At 38.8% G+C, this 18,494-nt stretch overlaps 1 protein-coding gene across 1 annotated transcript in view; it reads left to right on the top strand.

Moving 5' to 3' along the window:
• The first annotated feature begins 689 nt into the window (after nucleotides 1–689).
• Manf (mesencephalic astrocyte-derived neurotrophic factor) overlaps nucleotides 690–18,494 on the top strand; it is a 54,819-nt gene continuing 37,014 nt past the window's right edge. The window contains exon 1 of the mRNA XM_090387061.1: nucleotides 690–978. Within this exon, the coding sequence (XP_090243187.1) occupies nucleotides 888–978 (91 nt within the window). The 5' untranslated portion in view covers nucleotides 690–887. The remainder of the gene's footprint in view (nucleotides 979–18,494) is intronic.

Raw genomic sequence — 18,494 nt, 5'->3', positions numbered from 1 at the left:
CCCATGTGTTTACTTGTACCGCAATGGCTCCCAGCAGTCTCTGAAATACCATGCATCTTGTTTTCCAGGCTTCTGCTCATTCTAATAGAAGCAGTGCAAGAATCTCTTTTACCTCTGCCAGTGGCTACTGTCAATCTATTGGTCTTTGTCTCCCCACAAGCTAGCAGTTTTCCGACCCACCTAACACTGCCTCGATAGCATCAGCAAATATTCTTGCACCCTTTCTATTTAAGTGTATCCCATCCCTGTAGAAGCAATCTCTCCTGTTAACAAGTACAGTCCAGGCTGAAAAAAATTCTACCCCTTGAGCCTTGCACAATCTTTCCAGGGCCGAATTGATCGACAAGGCTCTCATCATATACTCCCTCCTATCGTGTCTGAGCAGAATTGCAGACACTTTCAAATTCAACCCTAATTCTCGGCTTTTGTTCAAAAGTTGCTTTATTTAATGCTCATCCAACTAATTTAACGTAACTTCTTTATGTATCTAAGTTAATCTAATTTAATGTAACTTAACTTCAAAGAAACAGCTGTCGCAGTTCTCGATTTTCTCTTCAGAATCAATGCTTTCCATCTCTGTAATGAGGAAAATAAAATGAATGAAATTCTATGTTGCATGAAGCAATGATTTTATTATGGAAGCGGATATGACGTTTTTTCACCAATCAGGTTTCGACAGATGGCCTAAGCGAACGGGAGACACGTTAATTTAATGTTATGTGGTTCACAATGTAGTAATGCTGAGATATTTGTGAAGGCTCAACTTGTGGTGTGTGTTTTGTGTGAAAGTAATGGTTATTGAATAGTGCAGAGGTGGTTAAAAGGGTTAAGATCTATTGGGATTTTGTTTTGTGGTACCATCAATTTAAGAATTACTTTTAATTATTATGGAATTTAATATCGCGTGGTATTCTTACCTTACTTGTTTTTTTTATTTGCTTCGGTTGTCAGTGGGTTTGCGTGAAGGAGAATGTGAAGGTAAGAGAAAGGGAACACTTAGTATTTGAAATATATCAAATTTTTGATTTATCTGTATTGTGACTTCACATAAATCCATTCTTATCCTTCTCCTCTATTTTTTTTGTATTTAGCGGGTTTTTGTTTTCTATGGAATAATTTATTTTCTGAAGAATACATGTTGAATAATAAATTTAACCAATTTCCAATTGCTTGTTATTGAATCAGCCAGAGACAATATTAAAAACTGTGTAACATTTGTTTGATCTCCTCTAAACAGTACATTACTGATGCGCATTATTAAATTCATGCAAGTTCATGGTTGCTACTTTTGTATTTTATATACACACACACACACACATTAACTTAACTTATTTATACATTATTACTTATTAAATTATGGTACTACTTATACGAGCATAGGTTATATACTATGTATATAACCTATGCACGTATAAGTAGTACCATATACTATGTATATAACGCCGACCGGGCTAGCCGAGTGGGTAAAGTACCTGCCCGGCAACCCAAAGGTCGCGGGTTCGATTCCCGCCTCGGGCTTGGATCAAAGTACTGCAAAAACCTTGGGAGGTGCAATGTGGCCACAGAAGCCGATGCGCCAACAATTACCAAATAAAAAAAAATATGTATATAACCTATGTTATTTAATGCTCATCCACCTAATTTAATCTAACGTAACTTCAAAGAAACACCTGTCTAAACAGTAGTTCTAGATTTTCTCCTCAGAATCAGTGCTTTCCATTATATAACCTATGCAGGTATGTCTAATTGTTACAGGACAATACCATTTAACGTAAGAGCCAATACCCTTATTTACGCCAATAAATATTTAAATCAAATTGTCATTATACATAATTACTATATATATATATATATATATATAGTAATTATGTATATAATTACTTATAATTATATAATTATATATATAGTAATTAAGCCCTCGAGTAAACGGGTAATTTACTTCTTGATGCCCTTAAAATAAATTTAACATTTTTAGCATTCTTCTGCAAATAGCAAAGAAAAAAAGTCTCTTTACGGACATGAGGGATTCAAGTAAAAACTGGCCTTAACAACGGCCAGGGGGTGGGGGGAAGTACCGTAAACGGGAGTTTACCCTGGTACTTTAATACAAAATATTTAAAATCCGGCTCGTATTACAAAAATCCAAAAAAAAAAAAAATTAGGAAATTTCATGAAATGTCATGAAATTAGGGTTGTGTCAGACAACATTAAATACAATCATTTTGTAGTTGATGTTTTTGTATTTAACCAAGAAAAAGTCATTTGACATTTTCTCGGTTTACCGGAAATGTGCTTATAGCCCAAGCTAACTTATAAACTACTAGAGAAATACATTTCTATGATATGCATTTTTATTTGTATATAGTTAAACTAAAGTTGTCTGAAAACAAAAATGCAATTTTGAAGTTTACGTTGTCTGACACTAAGCCCTCGAATAATCTGGCTCTCCCATAGATGACATTTCTCTTGTTCTAAGATGTTTCCAGGATTATCTTGTCCTTTAAACTGGGTTTTTGGCCAGTAAGATTTAAACTGCATAGATAATGCAATGGTTTAAATTCTCAACACAACAAACTGCCCTTTGTATTGGGCAGTTTGTTGTGTTGATGTAGTGTAGTGCAACCTAATATTGCACTACATTAAAACAGATGAACTTTCCTAAAGGTTATTCTGCTATTGTTTAAAAAGATGAGGCTTTTGACAACTTATTTCAGGACTAACTGATCAGTTAGTAGATAGTTTCTACTGGCAAAAATAGCCATAGTGCTGTTAGTTTGTTTCATTTGTGCTATCAACTCTGCTATAGACAAAACAGTTGGAAAGCAGTGGACCGGTTAGTCTTGAAACAAGGTATCACAGTAATTTCTTATTTTAGAAAGGGTTAATCTTGTTCTGCTCTTAGAACTGCACACAGGTCAGTAGAGAAATATATGCAATATAGTCCTGCAAACATCTTTATATTTCTCTGAGACCACACAGTTCAACTATTTCTCTTTTAGTGCTACCTCTTAGCATTAGTAGAGGCATATGATGCAAGAAAGCAAGCTTATGCAGCATCAGCCAAAAAAAACAACTCGCATTTCACACCTCTGTTCATTCGAAATACCAGTCCAGCTGAGCCTTAAATTTATTTAGGCTATCAACTTCCACAACAAGGGATGGAAGTCTGTTCCACCAACCAACTACCCGCTGGCTAAAGGCAAATTTCCTCACGTCTATCCTACATCTGTCTTTCCTCAATCTGAATTTATGCCCTCTCAGGTGATTATTCTGAGCAAGAGGAAGAATCCCATTGGCATTGAGAATGCTGAAACCATTCAAGGCTTGTATTAATGATCTTGGGAAAGCAATTCCCACCATTCCCAACACCCTCCATTGAATGCCCCCTGTGGTCTTCCGTCAGAAGGATTTTGACGAATCTTGATGCTAAGAAAGCTCCAGGTCCTGATGGTATTTCTCCACTTGTTCTGAAAATCTGTGCTCCTGAACTTATTCCTATTCTTTGCCGCCTTTTTTCACTTTTTATTCCAAAGGTGTTTTTCCTTCTGCTTGGAAATTTGCTCATATCCAGCCAGTTCCTAAAAAGGGTGACAAATCCCTCCCATCCAATTATCGTCCCATTGCAATTACTTCTACTCTTTCTAAAGTAATGGAGAAATCAATTAACCTCAAACTCTTAAACTACCTAGAAACTTTCCGCTGATCAACGATCGGCAGTATGGATTCCGTCAGTGTCGATCCACTGGTGATATTCTGGCTTATGTTACCCATTTATGGACTAATTCAATGGAAAGGTTCGGTGAAACACAAGTAGTTGCTCTTGACATCTCAAAGGCTTTTGATCGTGTTTGGCATAAAGGTCTTCTAAACAAGCTTCCATCTTATGGTTTGCCAACTGTTTTTAGTTATCCAGTTTTCTCACTGAGGTTATCCAGTGAGTTTTCTCACTGAGGTTATTCAACTGGTTATCCAGTTTTCTCACTGAGGGTGGTGGTAGATGGCTCTCTGTCTTCTAACTTCTCCACTAATGCCGGTGTCCCCCAAGGTTCAGTTCTTTACTCCACTCTTTTCCTGTGGTATATTAATGACCTTCTTCCATTGGCTGGAAATCCTATCCATAGTTTTGCCAATGATAGCACATTGCATTCCACTTTCCATTTTGAGAAACCTTGTCCTGCTCAATCAGCTTCAACTTCTCAAATCTGCTACCAATGCCTTAAATGCCGATCTTCAGGTAATTCTGCAGTGGGGCAAAGACAACTTAGTTGATTTGAACCCTTCTAAAACTCAGTCTTGTCTTATATCTAGCAAAAAGGATTTTTCTGCTCCTATGCTCATCTTTAGTGACACTCTGATTTCTAGGCAAAATGATATCTCTTTTGGGGATTACCCTGACTTCTAATCTCTCTTGGCACAAGCACATTACAAATATTGCTTCCTCTGCATCTAAAAAACTTGGTTTTCTCTTTCGCTCTCCACATTACTTTTCTTCCAAACAGCTGCTCACTCTGTATAAATCGCAAATCCGCCCTGCCATGGAATATTGTTCCCACATCTGGGGTGGTGCCCCCAAAACCTCTCTCAGGCTTCTTGATTCCATTCAGAAGAGGGCAGTTAAGGTTAATGATTCATCTCTAACAGAGTCTCTCCACTCACTTTTTCATAGACATACTGTTTCTGCTGCATGCCTCTTCTACAGATACTTCCATGGGCACTGTTCTTCTGAATTGGTTTCTATAATTCCCGCTCTCTTTCAAAACAGTCCGAACACCTGTCGCCACCAGCCAACATCCATTTACTGTCCAACTTCAAATCCACAGAACCAACTTTTCATCTTCCTCGTTTATTCATTCAACTGCCGTTTTTTGGAACAACCTTCCTTCATATGTATTTCCCGAAAATTACAGTCTATAGAAGTTAAGTCCAATGTCAAGAAATGTCCTCTTTCGCATTCTCAATCTCCAACCCAAGCACGGTACTAAGTACTATAGGTTCTAATACCTCTTGTGTTTTGGGTTTACATAAAAAAAAAAAATGATCCTGCAGTGCTTTGTTAACCAGTGCCTCCATTAATTTTCCTGGAATAGAAGTTAAACTCACAGTTCTATAATTACTTGTCAGCCTTTGATCCTCCTTTGTGAATTGGGGTCACATCTCCAATATATGGTGATGTGCAAATGTGACCTCTTTTTCAGTAAACTCTGAATGCAAACTACTTTTGCAAATTACAGCGATGTGGTTGATCTTACAGTGCATATGTGAATTGTGACCAATTTGACAGTTTTACTGCAGCCTAGAGCAAAGAGAATAAAAATATGCAGTGTGGCTGAAAATGTTTTTTCTTCATTAAAATCTCCTCTAAACAGTGCATTACTGAAAAGCATACTCACAAAGCTTTTGACACTGTTCTGCATGGTATAAAAAGTAAAAAAAGTAAAGTGCAGCCATTATCAACCCACTGCAGGGTGGAAGCCTCCTCAACAATTCATGCTGAGGGAAATGGACCATAATCTGCCACGCTGGTCCAGTGCGGGTTGGCAGATCGTGGTATACTACTATACAAATTAGAGCAGTCTATGGTACAAATTAAGGGTAAGTTTCTACAATGGATAAAGGGGTGGTTGAGTGGGAGAAGACATAGTGGTAAACAATGGATTCTGCTTTTTGTGAACTAACATTATTAGTGGAGTCCCCCAGAGTTTGCTGTTGGGCCCACTTTTGTTTTGTTTATTTATCAGTGATATAGATCAGTATTTCTCAACCTTTTTTTTTATTATTGCCCACTAAAAGGTTTTTTAGACTATTTTTTTTTTTTCACTAATAACTCCCCCATAAAATTTTAAACAATAAAATACTTTATACTTACTCTTTTTATACAATGGGATCTCTGAGCATGATGCTTCTTAGTTAAAAGTTCAGTGTTGGGTATGGCTTCAGTAAGTTTTTAATTCTACAGTAATTTCTCCTCTTGAACATATAAATTCTGTTTCTTTCCTTTGTAAATATATTATTTACAAAAAGTATTTTGGCTATTTCAGACCATATTGTTGGATAAAGAAATTTAGTTGTTTTTGATCCCCACAACTGAGCCATTCCACCTTTTTCGAATTTATATGTGCATTCTTCCTTACATTTTAATTCAATGAGTTTTTCCTGAATTTCTTCACTAGCAGAACCGGCATCGAATTGTATTTAACCTCTATGGCTTCACTTCAAAAGGGAATAAATCTGAAAACCTATTTTTCATTTCACCTTGTAAAGAACACAAATGATCTGAATAATTCTTAAGTTCATTCTCAGTGAGAGAATCATTGATTTCAGATAACTTTTGCGTACCATGAAATTGTTTTCTCATTAAATTGCTTTAAAATATTTCCAGTTTCAGTGAAGGCATTTAATAAGCATTTGCAGTCTATTACCGTAATTAATTTCCCTCTAAGTTGAAGAAATAGTTTTAAGTTTTTGAAAAAACCAAGCTATGTTGTTGTTTGGTGATCTCCTTCGAAATTATTATATCAAAAAGGTTTACAAATCTTGTTAGACAGTTTCCTTTATAAAGCCATCTGACTTCTATATGTAAAAGAAGCCTCACATACTGTTCATTATCAACACAATTTTCTGAAAAGGTGATCATATTTGCTATGTGACTTTATTTTATTGATGGTTTTAATAACTATATTGAGAGATTTATAAAGAACTGGACTAATATTTTTTGCAACTTGATGTCACTGCACAATGTAGTGTATTGCAAAAACGTCAGAGCATACTTCCTTTAGGTGGGCAATAAAACCTTTGTTTTCCCACAATGGAGTTAGCACCATCAGTGGCACAGGATATTTTCCAATGGTACTTGTTTTTCAGCTGAACCTTATTTTTAAAGCAGCAAAAATTGTTGCTGATATAATAATCAATATAAAAAATCTTGCAGTTTGCAATCATCCAAATAACAAACATATGCCATTAGAAGGCCATTCATCATCGGCCATTTTCAATCCACTGCAGGATGAAGGCCTCTCCAGCGATTTTCCAGTTCCTTCTGTTTTGAGCACTAGCCATCCATTTACTACCCAAAAAATCATGAATTTCATTTATCCATCTCTGCCTTTGTCTTCCAGGTTTTCTTCTAGCTCCTCTTAGGTACCATTCTGTTATTTTCTTAGTCCATCTGTCATCATGTCTTCGAGCTGTGTGTCCTGCCCAAGACCATTTTAGTTCTTTAGTTTTGATAAGAATGTCCTTTACTTGAGTTTGCTGCCTAATCCAGGTGTTTCTCTTCTCATCGAACAGTCTGATTCCCAATATAATCGTTCCATTCTTCGCTGTGTCGTTCTCAGCTTCTCTTCCATTCTTTTGGTGAGTGCCCAAGTTTCACTTCCATAAGTCATGGTGGGGAGTATACATTGATTCATTATTTTACCGTTTCAGACGAACTGGAATATTGCTCTTCAGTATGTGACTATATTTCCTGAATGCTTTTCTTCTAGCTCCTCTTGGGTACCATTCTGTTATTTTCTTAGTCCATCTGTCATCATGTCTTCGAGCTGTGTGTCCTGCCCAAGACCATTTTAGTTCTTTAGTTTTGATAAGAATGTCCTTTACTTGAGTTTGCTGCCTAATCCAGGTGTTTCTCTTCTCATCGAACAGTCTGATTCCCAATATAATCGTTCCATTCTTCGCTGTGTCGTTCTCAGCTTCTCTTCCATTCTTTTGGTGAGTGCCCAAGTTTCACTTCCATAAGTCATGGTGGGGAGTATACATTGATTCATTATTTTACGTTTCAGACGAACTGGAATATTGCTCTTCAGTATGTGACTATATTTCCTGAATGCTATCCATCCAAAATTTATTCTTCTCTTGACTTCCAACCATTTATCATTATTACAGCTAATAACTTGTCCCAGATAAGTATGACTCCACCTTTTCAATTACTGCTCCTTCAATCATTATTTCCCTTTCTGTGGCATACTTGTTCATCATTACTTTTGTTTTAGCCATATTCATCTTTAGTCCAAAATTCTTACTAACTGTGAATAACTGATTAAGATTTTCCTCTTAATTCTTTGGGATCGTGGCTTATGACCACAATGTCATCTGCAAATCGTAAATGGTTTAGGTACTCTCCGTTCACATTGACTGCTTTCTGCGAGCTGTCTAATCTTCTGAAAGCTTCAAGGGCAGCAGTAAACAGCTTCGGAGATATTGTCTCCTTGTCGAACTCCTTTCTTGATTTTAAATTTCCTACTGTTTTTGTCTAGTCTGATAAAGGAGGTAGCACTCTCATATTTTCTTCAAAACATAATATAGGGGATATCTCTGCCTTGTCTTTCCACTGCCCGACACATTGCCTTATGCTGTATGGAGTTAAATGCATTTTCATAATCCACAAATACCAGGCATAATGATGTTTTATATTCATTTGCTTTCTCCATTAGCTGTGATATTACGTGAAGGTGATCCATAGTTGCGAATCCTGTCCTAAAGCCAGCTTGCTCTTTTGGTTGATTCTCATCAAGTATTCTTTCTAATCTGTTAGTAATGACCCTTGTGAACAACTTGTAGATGTGGGATAACAAGCTAATTGGTCTATAATTTCCAATTTCTGATTTATCTCCTTTCTTATGTAGCAAAACTGATTGCATTATTCCACTGCTTAGGCGTCACACCTTTTCTAATGCACTTTGTGAAGAGCCTTGCCAGTTTTTGTGTTATGTCTCTTCCTCCCAATTTTAACAACTCTACAGTAATTTCATCTTCCCCCGGGGCTTTCTGATTCTTCATTTTCCTCAATGCATGTTCTACCTCATCAGGAAGAATATCTATTATGTTGTATGTGTTGCTAATTTGCAATCCATCTTCCCCACTGCTGGCATCATTCTCTCGCTCCCTGTATAATTCTCTATAGTAGTCTTCTGCTATTTGAATTATGCCTTCTGTGCTGTTTAAGTACACCATCGCTATTCTTCAGTTTCAGTATCATTTGTCTTTCTGTATTACTGCTCGTGGCTGCTGATTTAAATCCTTTGATTTCCCTCATTCCTTCTTCTACTTTTCTTGTGTTAAATCTTATTATGCATAACTCAGTATACTCAATTTTCTCCCTGTTAGTGTTTTTCTTGCTCTTCATTTGTCGTCTTCGGTTCATCATGACAAGTGTTTCTTGACTAATTTTTTCTTCTTTGGACTTTTCCCTGTAGGTTTCTTGGGCTTATCACTTTCAGAAAGTTGTCATATTCCTCGTCGATATCTTCGTCCTGAGCAGTCTGCAGAAGCTCAAACTTAATCTTAAGTTCCAGTACATACTGCTTTTTCTCCTGTTATCTCAAAGACCTTTGTATTATTTACTCAAGTCAGTTTTTTCCTTTGCTATCCTACATCCATATCAAGTGTACATCTTACCATTCTGTGATCACTTTCAATATTTACCTTATTCAGGACGGTAACATCATTAGCATTAGTAGAGGCATTTGAAGCAAGAAAGCAAGCTTATGCAGCATCAGCCAAAAAAAAAAAAAATAAATAAATAAAAAATAACCACTTCCACTTCACCCCTCTGTTCGTTCAGGCCTTCAACTAATTTATTTATTTTATTTTTTTATTTATTAATTAATTTATTTATTTAGGCTATCAACTTCCACAACAAGGGATGGAAGTCTGTTCCACCAACCAACTATCTGCTGGCTAAAGGCAAATTTCCTCACGTCTATCCTATATCTGTCTTTCCTCAATCTGAATTTATGCCCTCTCAGGTGATTATTCTGAGCAAGAGGAAGAATCCCGTTGGCATTGAGAATGCTGAATCCATTCAAGGCTTTATACACCTCTATCAGATCACTTCGCCGGTGCCTAGTCCCCAGACACTAATTTGCAAAACTTAAGCCTTTCTTCCTAAGAGCAACCCTTTGTTCCATTCACTAATCTCATTGCCCTTCTCTGTAATCATTCCAGCAGCTCTACATCCTTCTTGAAATGAGGCCTCCAGACCTGTATACAGTAATCAAGGTGTGGCTGACCATTGCCTTATACAAGGGAATAATCATCTCCTTATCCCTGCTAAAAAAATTCCTATATATCATATATATCATTGACAATACACCATGAGCTACTCTTGCATCACGTCTGCACTGCTCAGAAAACTTCATATCTGCCTGCACAACCACCCCCAGGTCCCTTTCATTCTCCAACACTGTCAGTGTTGTACCACAGAGTTGATACTCTGGGGTTGCTGTTTCCCATATGTAGTACTTTACATTTGTGAGTGTTAAACTTCATTTGCCACCTCTCAGCCCATCTGCTCAACTTTTCCAGATCCTGTTGCAGTAGCATAGTGTCAGTAGTGTCCTTGGCAACCCTGCCAACCTTCGTATCGTCTGCAAACTTTGACAGGCTTGATATATACCATCATCAATATCATTTATAAATACAGAAAACAATAATGGACCCAATACTGAACCCTGAGGGACTCGACTAATAACATTAGTCCACGATGAGCAGTGTCCATTGATTACCACTCTCTTCTCCCCCCACCACCCATTTATTCATTGCAGCAATTTGCCCGCAATGCCACACTGCTCCAATTTGTGCAGCAGTCTTCCATGTGCAACAGCATCAAAAGCCTTTCTAAGATCCAAGTATATAATATCAAAGTTATTCCCTGCATCCAGTTCTTTTGTGACTGCATCATAGTATCCAATCAAATTGGTCAGACAAGACTTTCCCTTAACAAAACCATGCTGTGTCTGTGCTATAACTGAAGTCTTGTCTAGATGATCCTGCAGTGCTTCTTTAACCAGTGCCTCCATTAATTTTCTGGGAACAGAAGTTAAACCAACAGGTCTGTAATTACTTGCGTCGCCCTTTGATCCTCCTTTGTGAATTGGGGTCACATTTGCACATCTCCAGTCCATGGGTACTTACCCTTAGTCCAAGGAAGCTCTCATAATTATGGCTAAGGGTTTGCTTACTTCCTTTGCTGCCTCCTTTAATATAACTGGATAGATCCCATGCACCCCAGGTGGCTTTCTTGTGTTTATCTTCAACAATTTCTCCTCCACTTTACTCTCAGTTATTACAAGATTCTCTAGCTTACTGCCAGAATTGAATACACCTCTGGCATTTCCCTCGCTGAATAACTCCTCATATGTGAATGTTGATGCAAAATATTCATTCAATTTGTTAGCTATCTGAGCAGGATCATCAACAGTTGACCCATCGATATCAAGTGGACCAATCTGATTCATCCCCTTCCTTCTAGAATTTACATAAATAAAGAACTCTTTGCTGTTTTTCTTTGCATCCCTTTCCAAAGATTTCTCTTAATCTGCCTTCGCCTGCCTAACCTCTTTTGTAACTTGGTTGCAGATCAACTTGTATCTATCATAGGCTTCTGTGTCGTGTGTTAATTTGTATGTATCCCATGCATTTTTCTTCTCTGCAATATGTCTCATTAGTTCATCTGACATCCACTTAGGCCTTGAACAATATTTCTTAGATGGTATGTAAAGCCTAGTAGCTTCCGAGATAAGTTCTTTATATGCTTCCCATTTTGAATTTGCTGTTGGTAACATCATCAGTTGGTCCCACTGTATAGAATTTAAATACTGTCTCAGTCCATCATCGTCACCTTTACGAAAGCAATAACCTTACCTCTTTGAGTAAATCCGACTTCAGCACACTGTGATCACTGCCACCTAGTGGTTCATTTACCTGCAGATTCTTATTTGCATGAAGAATCACTACTGATAATCAAATCAAGAGTATTACTCCCTCTAGTTGCCTCCTGTGAACATGCTGATGTAGAAAACAATCATCGAATAAATCCACAAAAGCCTTGCTGGTGTGTGAGTGACCAGCCCCCAAATTTCAGTCAATATCTGTTAAATTAAAATCCCCTATTATAAGGCTCTCTGATTTACTGGCCCACTATTTCCCTGTACAGTTTCTTATTATACTCATCAGAGTCATTAGGCTTATAGCACACTCCTACTCAATTTTGATTTTCCAATGCTTATGTCACACCAAACTGACTCGACACTGCACTGTCCAGCGAAGTTGACTGGCTTCACTTCCTTGGATTTTGTTTTCTTAATTAATAGCATAACCCTTCCTATCCTGTCTATCCTTTCTGTAGACATTGTACTCCCCAAATGCTAGTTCTGCATTCCTTATATCTGTGTGACACCACGTCTCTGAAATCCCCACAATATCTGCCTTTGATGTTTTGAGCAATACCTAAAATTCATCAAATCTATTTATTAAACTCCTAGCATTGGTATACACGCAAGTATACATGCACCTGTTCTTTTTCTTAGCTACCCTAACACAACCCATGTGTTTACTTGTAACCCCAATGATTCCCAGCAGTCTCTGAAATATCCTGCATCTTATTTTCCAGGCTGAGGCTCATTCCAATAGAAGCAGTGCAAGAATCACTTTCACCTCTGCCAGTGGCTACTGTTAATATATTAGTCCTTGTATCCCCCCAATCTAGCAGTTTTCCGACCCACCTAACACTGCCTCGATAGCATCAGCAAACATTCTTGCACCCTTTCTATTTAAGTATATCCCATCCCTGTAGAAGCAGTCTCTCCTGTTAACAAGTACAGACCAGGCTGAAAAAAATTCTACCCCTTGAGCCTTGCACAATCTTTCCAGGGCCGAATTGATCGACAGGGCTCTCATCATATACTCCCTCCTATCGTGTCTGGGCAGAATTGCAGACACTTTCAAATTCAACCCTAATTCACGGCTTTTTTTCAACAGTGACCTGTACTTACGTAATTCTGCCGGTCTCCTACTCTTAATATCATTAGTGCCAACGTGTACAACTATATCACCTTTTGTACCCTTAAAAGATGATATCCGCTCTACGTCATCAACCTTTGCCCCTGGCAGACATGCCCTAGTCCTGTTCCACCTATCCTTTTTATAAAGCATGTTTCCTGTTTCCCTGACAATAGTCACCAACAACTACTAGTTCCTTTGGGACCAGCGCATTCTGCCTTGGGGGCTGCCGTTGTTTTGCGTGTTGACCAAGTTCAAGCTCTGGCATTGGTGTGGCCAGCTGAGAGCTTGATGGGCCCCTCACTTTTAATCCTTCGAGGGCATGCACCCTGTCCTTCAAGCTCTCATATAGGCCCATAACAACGCTGAGTTGTCGCCTGATTTCCTTACACTCCTTGCATCGCGCACACACAAAGATATCCCCCATGGTAGTATCATGTCCCGTACCAGACTCCCATTAGCTTGAGCCTTTTGCTTTGCTGCTCTTGTCTGAGTCATGATTTCGATTTAATTTCAATAAAATCTCAATTTCAGTACAAAATTAAAACCCTAAACTTACCCAACACAGTTATAACGCTATATTTATGTTTCAGTATCGAGTGTTATCTACGAAATCCCTTCATATAACTTTCGTATCAAGTTAAGTATTAATTATTTGTTTTTTACGAATTATTTATGTTAAGTAACCGAAGTCGTTATATGTATAGTTAAAAGTACAATTTAATTCACAATGAAGTTCAACAAGATTAATTATCTGATTAATTTACAATATTGTGTACTGTACTGTACTGTACTGTACTAGGCACCTCCGTAGCCAGGTGGGAAGGAGCAGCAGTGCGTAGCACACGCTTCTTGATTAGACCGGGGTTCGAGCCCGTCTCCACCAAATACGGAGGATGCGGAATGGTCAGGGAATGACCACTGCATATCTAGGAGCAATATGGCCTTAGTTGCTAATGCTCCTAAAAAAAAACCAAATAAATAACTAACTATACTATATTAAGCTTATGCTATCTATTTCGAGATATTTTGTCTCGCGTAACAATGGCAGCAATTACGAACGGTATACACGTGGATTTGATACCCTTTGCGATACTAAGTAATACCTACAAAATCTCTAAGTTACTTTAATCTAAGTATCATAAATAGGAATATTAAGCTACTCTAGAAAATAAGTTAATATGCCAGTTAAAGCTAATAAAACAGAAAATAAATCAGAAAACTTCTCTGTTCCAGGAGCGGCAAAAATGTACATCTGCACAGGCTACCGTCGTTCTAGAGTTATAGGTGGAACAGGACCAGGGTATGTGTGCCAGGGGCAAAGGTTGATGATGTTGTAGAGTGGATATTATCCTTTAAGGGTGCAAAAGGTGATATAGTTGTATACGTTGGCACTAATGATGTTAAGAGTAGTAGACCAGTAGAATTACTTAACAAGTACTGGTCACTGTTGAAAAAAAGCCATGAATTAGGGTTGAGTTTGAAAGTGTCTGCAATTCTGCCCAAACACGAGAGGAGGGAGTACATGATGAGAGCCTTGTCGATCAATTTAGTCCTGGAATGATTGTTGCAAGGCCCAAGGGATAGAATTTTTTTCAGCCTGGTCTATACTTGTTAACAGGAGAGATAGCGTCTACAGGGATGTAGTACACTTAAATAGAAAGGGTGCAAAGAATATTTGCTGATGCTATGGAGGCAGTGTTAGGTAGTTTTGAAAACTGCTAGATTGGGGGATACAAGGACTAATAGATTAACAATAGCCACTGGCAGAGGTGAAATTTTTTTTTTTTATGTGAACCCCAAACACGAGAGGTATTAGAACCTATAGTACTTAGTACCGTGCTTGGGTTGGAGATTGAGAAGACGAAAGAAGATATTTGTTGACATTGGACTTGAACTTCTGTAGATTGTAATTTTCAGGAAATACGTATGAAGGAAGGTTGTTCCAGAAAACGGCAGTTGAATGAATAAATGAGGAAGATGAAAAGTTGGTTCTGTGTGTATGAAGTTGGACAGTAAATGGATGTTGGCTGGTGGCGGCACGTGTTCGGAATGTTTTGAAAGAGAGAGAGCGGAAATTATAGAAGCTAATTCAGAAGAACAGTGCCCATGGAAGTATCTGTAGAAGAGGCATGTAGCAGAAACAGTGTGTCTGTGAGACAGCGAGTGGAGAGACTCTGTTAGAGATGAATCATTAATTAACTTAATTGCCCTCTTCTGAATGCAATCAAGAAGCCTGAGAGAGGTTTTGGGGGCACCACCCCAGATGTGGGAACAATATTCCATGGCAGGGCGGATTTGCGATTTATACAGAGTGAGCAGCTGTTTGGAAGAAAAGTAACGCCGAGAGCGAAAGAGAAAACCAAGTTTTTTAGATGCAGAGGAAGCAGTATTTGTAATGTGCTTGTGCCAAGAGAGATTAGAAGTCAGAGTAATCCCCAAAAGAGATATATCCTTTTGCCTAGAAATTGGAGTGTCACTAAAGATAAGCATAGGAGCAGAAGAATCCTTTTTGCGAGATATAAGACAAGACTGAGTTTTAGAAGGGTTGAAATCAACTAAGTTGTCTTTGCTCCACTGGAGAATTACTTGAAGATCGGCATTTAAGTAATTGGTAGCAGATTTTCGAGAAGTTGAAGCTGGTTGAGCAGGACAAGGTTTCTCAAAATGTAAAGTTGAATGTAATGTGCTATCATTGGCAAAACTGGATAGGATTTCCAGTCAATGGAAGAAGGTCATTGATATACAAGAGGAAAAGAGTGGGGGAAAGAACTGAACCCTGGGGGACACTGGCATTGGTGGAGAAGTTAGAAGACAGAGCCATCTACCATCGCCCTCAGTGAGCGATCAGAGAGAAAACTGGATAACCAATTACTAAAAACAGTTGGCAAACCATAAGATGGAAGCTTGTTTAGACCTTTATGCCAAACACGATCAAAAGCCTTTGAGATGTCAAGAGCAACTACTTGTGTTTCACCGAACCTTTCCATTGAATTAGTCCATAAATGGGTACCATAAGCCAGAATATCTCCAGTGGATCGACACTGATGGAATCCATACTGGTGATCGTTGATCAGACGGAAGGTTTCTAGGTAGTTTAAGAGTTGGCGGTTAATTGATTTCTCCATTACTTTAGAAAGAGTAGAAGTAATTGCAATGGGACGATAATTGGATGGGAGGGATTTGTCACCCTTTTTAGGAACTGGCTGGATATGAGCAAATTTCCAAGCAGAAGGAAAAACACCTTTGGAATAAAGTGAAAAAAGGCGGCAAAGAATAGGAGTAAATTCAGGAGCACAGGTTTTGAGAACAAGTGGAGAAATACCATCAGGACCTAGAGCTTTCTTAGCATCGAGATTCATCAAAATCCTTCTGATATCCTTTTGACGGAAGACCACAGGAGGCATTGAATGGAGTGTGTTGGGAATGGTGGGAGGTGTTTTACCTAGATCATTAATACATGAGCTGGAAGAAAAATGGGATGCTAGCAGGTCAGCGTTATCCTTGGCTGAAGTGACAACAGAACCATCTGGTTTTGACAGAGGTGGGAGCAGAGATGGGCAAAAGTTGCGGCCAATAGCTTTGGCAAGAGACCAGAATGCTTGGCTACCATTAGGGCAAGAAGCAAGTTTTCTACTCTTAGCCTGTTCAAACTCTAGTTTGGACTGATTAATAACTGCTTTACAATTGTTGCGAGCTTTGGTGTAGGCAGAAAATGAAACTGAAGAATTAGAAACAAGCCAATTACGATATGCAACATTCTTCTCTTGGACAGCCTTAGCACATTTATTGGAAAACCAAGGTTTAGATAAAGGACGAGATTTTAAAGTGGAATGTGGGATAAAGGATTCCATTCCTGCAAGAATAATTTCACTGACTCGATCTGAGCAAACGTTGACATCAGAAGTTTTGAAACAGTAATCCGACCAAGGAAAAGAAGAAAAGAAGTCTCGCAGGTCATCCCATTTTGAATTCTTGTAATGCCAAACAACACGAGGTTGGGAATAGCCATGAGATAAAGGTTCCACTGGAGAAGAGACAATCACCAAGTTGTGATCTGAAGTGCCTAAAGGAGCTCTCACTTCGACCGTGTACTTAGAAGGGTTGTTTGTGAGAAAAAGATCAAGCGTATTGGCTATATGATTAGGACTGTCCGGTATTCTTGTAGATAAATGATCAATCTGTGCTAGGTCATTAGTAATTGCAAAAGCCTCGGCATCTCGACCTGCTGGGTCGGTGTGACTAGAAAACGGAAGTCGGCTGGGGTTGTGAACATTAACATCACCAAGGAAAATTGCCTCACTGTTAGGAGAGTTGGACTGGAGAAAGTCAAGTTGAAACGAGAGGAAGTCAAAGAGCTCCAAGTGATTAGTCGAGTTGGGAGAATGGTAGAGACAACAGATCAATTTGACACAATGAGGTAGAGAGATTTTAAGCCAGAGAAGATCAAAGAGAGGAGATTCCAAATTGCCAAGTCTCTGACAGGGAATATCAGAACGGACATATGCACAAGTACCACCTTTGAGGCGAAAGGAATCATACAGCGAATAATTTGGGCATCTGCGATGAGCAGTAGTTGAATCAACTGATAACTGAGATTCTGTCAGAAAAAGTACATGAGGTTTGGCAGACTGCAAGTGGAAATGGACATCGTTGAGATTAGAATTGAGACCACGTATATATTTGTGAAATGAATTAGGAAGTCCTTGGGAGGTTTAGATCTTTTCACAGATAAGCTTGCTCTATTAGTTTGACAATTCATGGTGTATTCAATAGTAAGAAAAAGTGGGTGGGACATGCTGTATGAAGTAATGAAATTTTTGGATATGGCGTACATGTGGTAAGAATATACCCAGATCCTTGACATAACGTGGCCTCGACAATGCTCCCCGCATACACACTACTCGGACTCCCTCCAGTCACTATCTGGCAGAGTAGAGGTAGCAAGATTATACACTAGCTGATCCGGAAGCCTCCTAGAGAGTTACCAATAGGTCCGGTCCGGTGTACTAACTAGCGGCCGGCCTGCGAAAACCATTTTAGAGCTGTACCCTCGAAATGTAAAGAATATTGGATCTCGCCACGACGTTCATCATAACCTCAAAAGTCATCAATCATACTGCATGATGGAAGAGATAGGCAAGGGTTGACCGGAACTTAGCTCTAGAGACTAAACATGGGTTCCACCACTTCAAGCCTCCAATAAGCAAAGTGGTGGTATTTCACCGGTTGATGAGAGTCATCTTCCACCTAGTACTGCCTGGTAACATAGAGGGGCAGCATTCCTCCATGTGGTGTGGGTGCCACACCTCGACCCCTGCTTACGTTGGTTCACACCTGGGTGGTCTCCCACCATGTACTTGTGCATGGGGGTTATACCCAGGATTACTAACAAAAAGTGATTCTTGCACTGCTTCTATTGGAATGAGCAGCAGCCTGGAAAACAAGATCCATGGTATTTCAGAGACTGTCGCGAGTCATTGCGGTACAAGTTAACACATGGGTTGTGTTAGGGTAGCTAAGAATAGGAACAGGTGCATGTATACTTGCGTGTACACCAATGCTAGGAGTTTGGTAAATAAATTTGATGAATTTGAGGTATTGCTCAAAACATCAAAGGCAGATATTGTTGGGATATCAGAGATGTGGTGTAACACAGATATAAGGAATGCAGTACTTGAATTTGGGGAGTACAATGTCTACAGAAAGGATAG

Source organism: Mastigoproctus giganteus, chromosome 13 (genome assembly GCF_048544385.1).
Source record: "Mastigoproctus giganteus isolate SK-2022 chromosome 13, ASM4854438v1, whole genome shotgun sequence".
Classification (NCBI taxonomy): domain Eukaryota; kingdom Metazoa; phylum Arthropoda; class Arachnida; order Uropygi; family Thelyphonidae; genus Mastigoproctus; species Mastigoproctus giganteus.
This window is presented reverse-complemented; position numbering and strand designations above follow the sequence as displayed.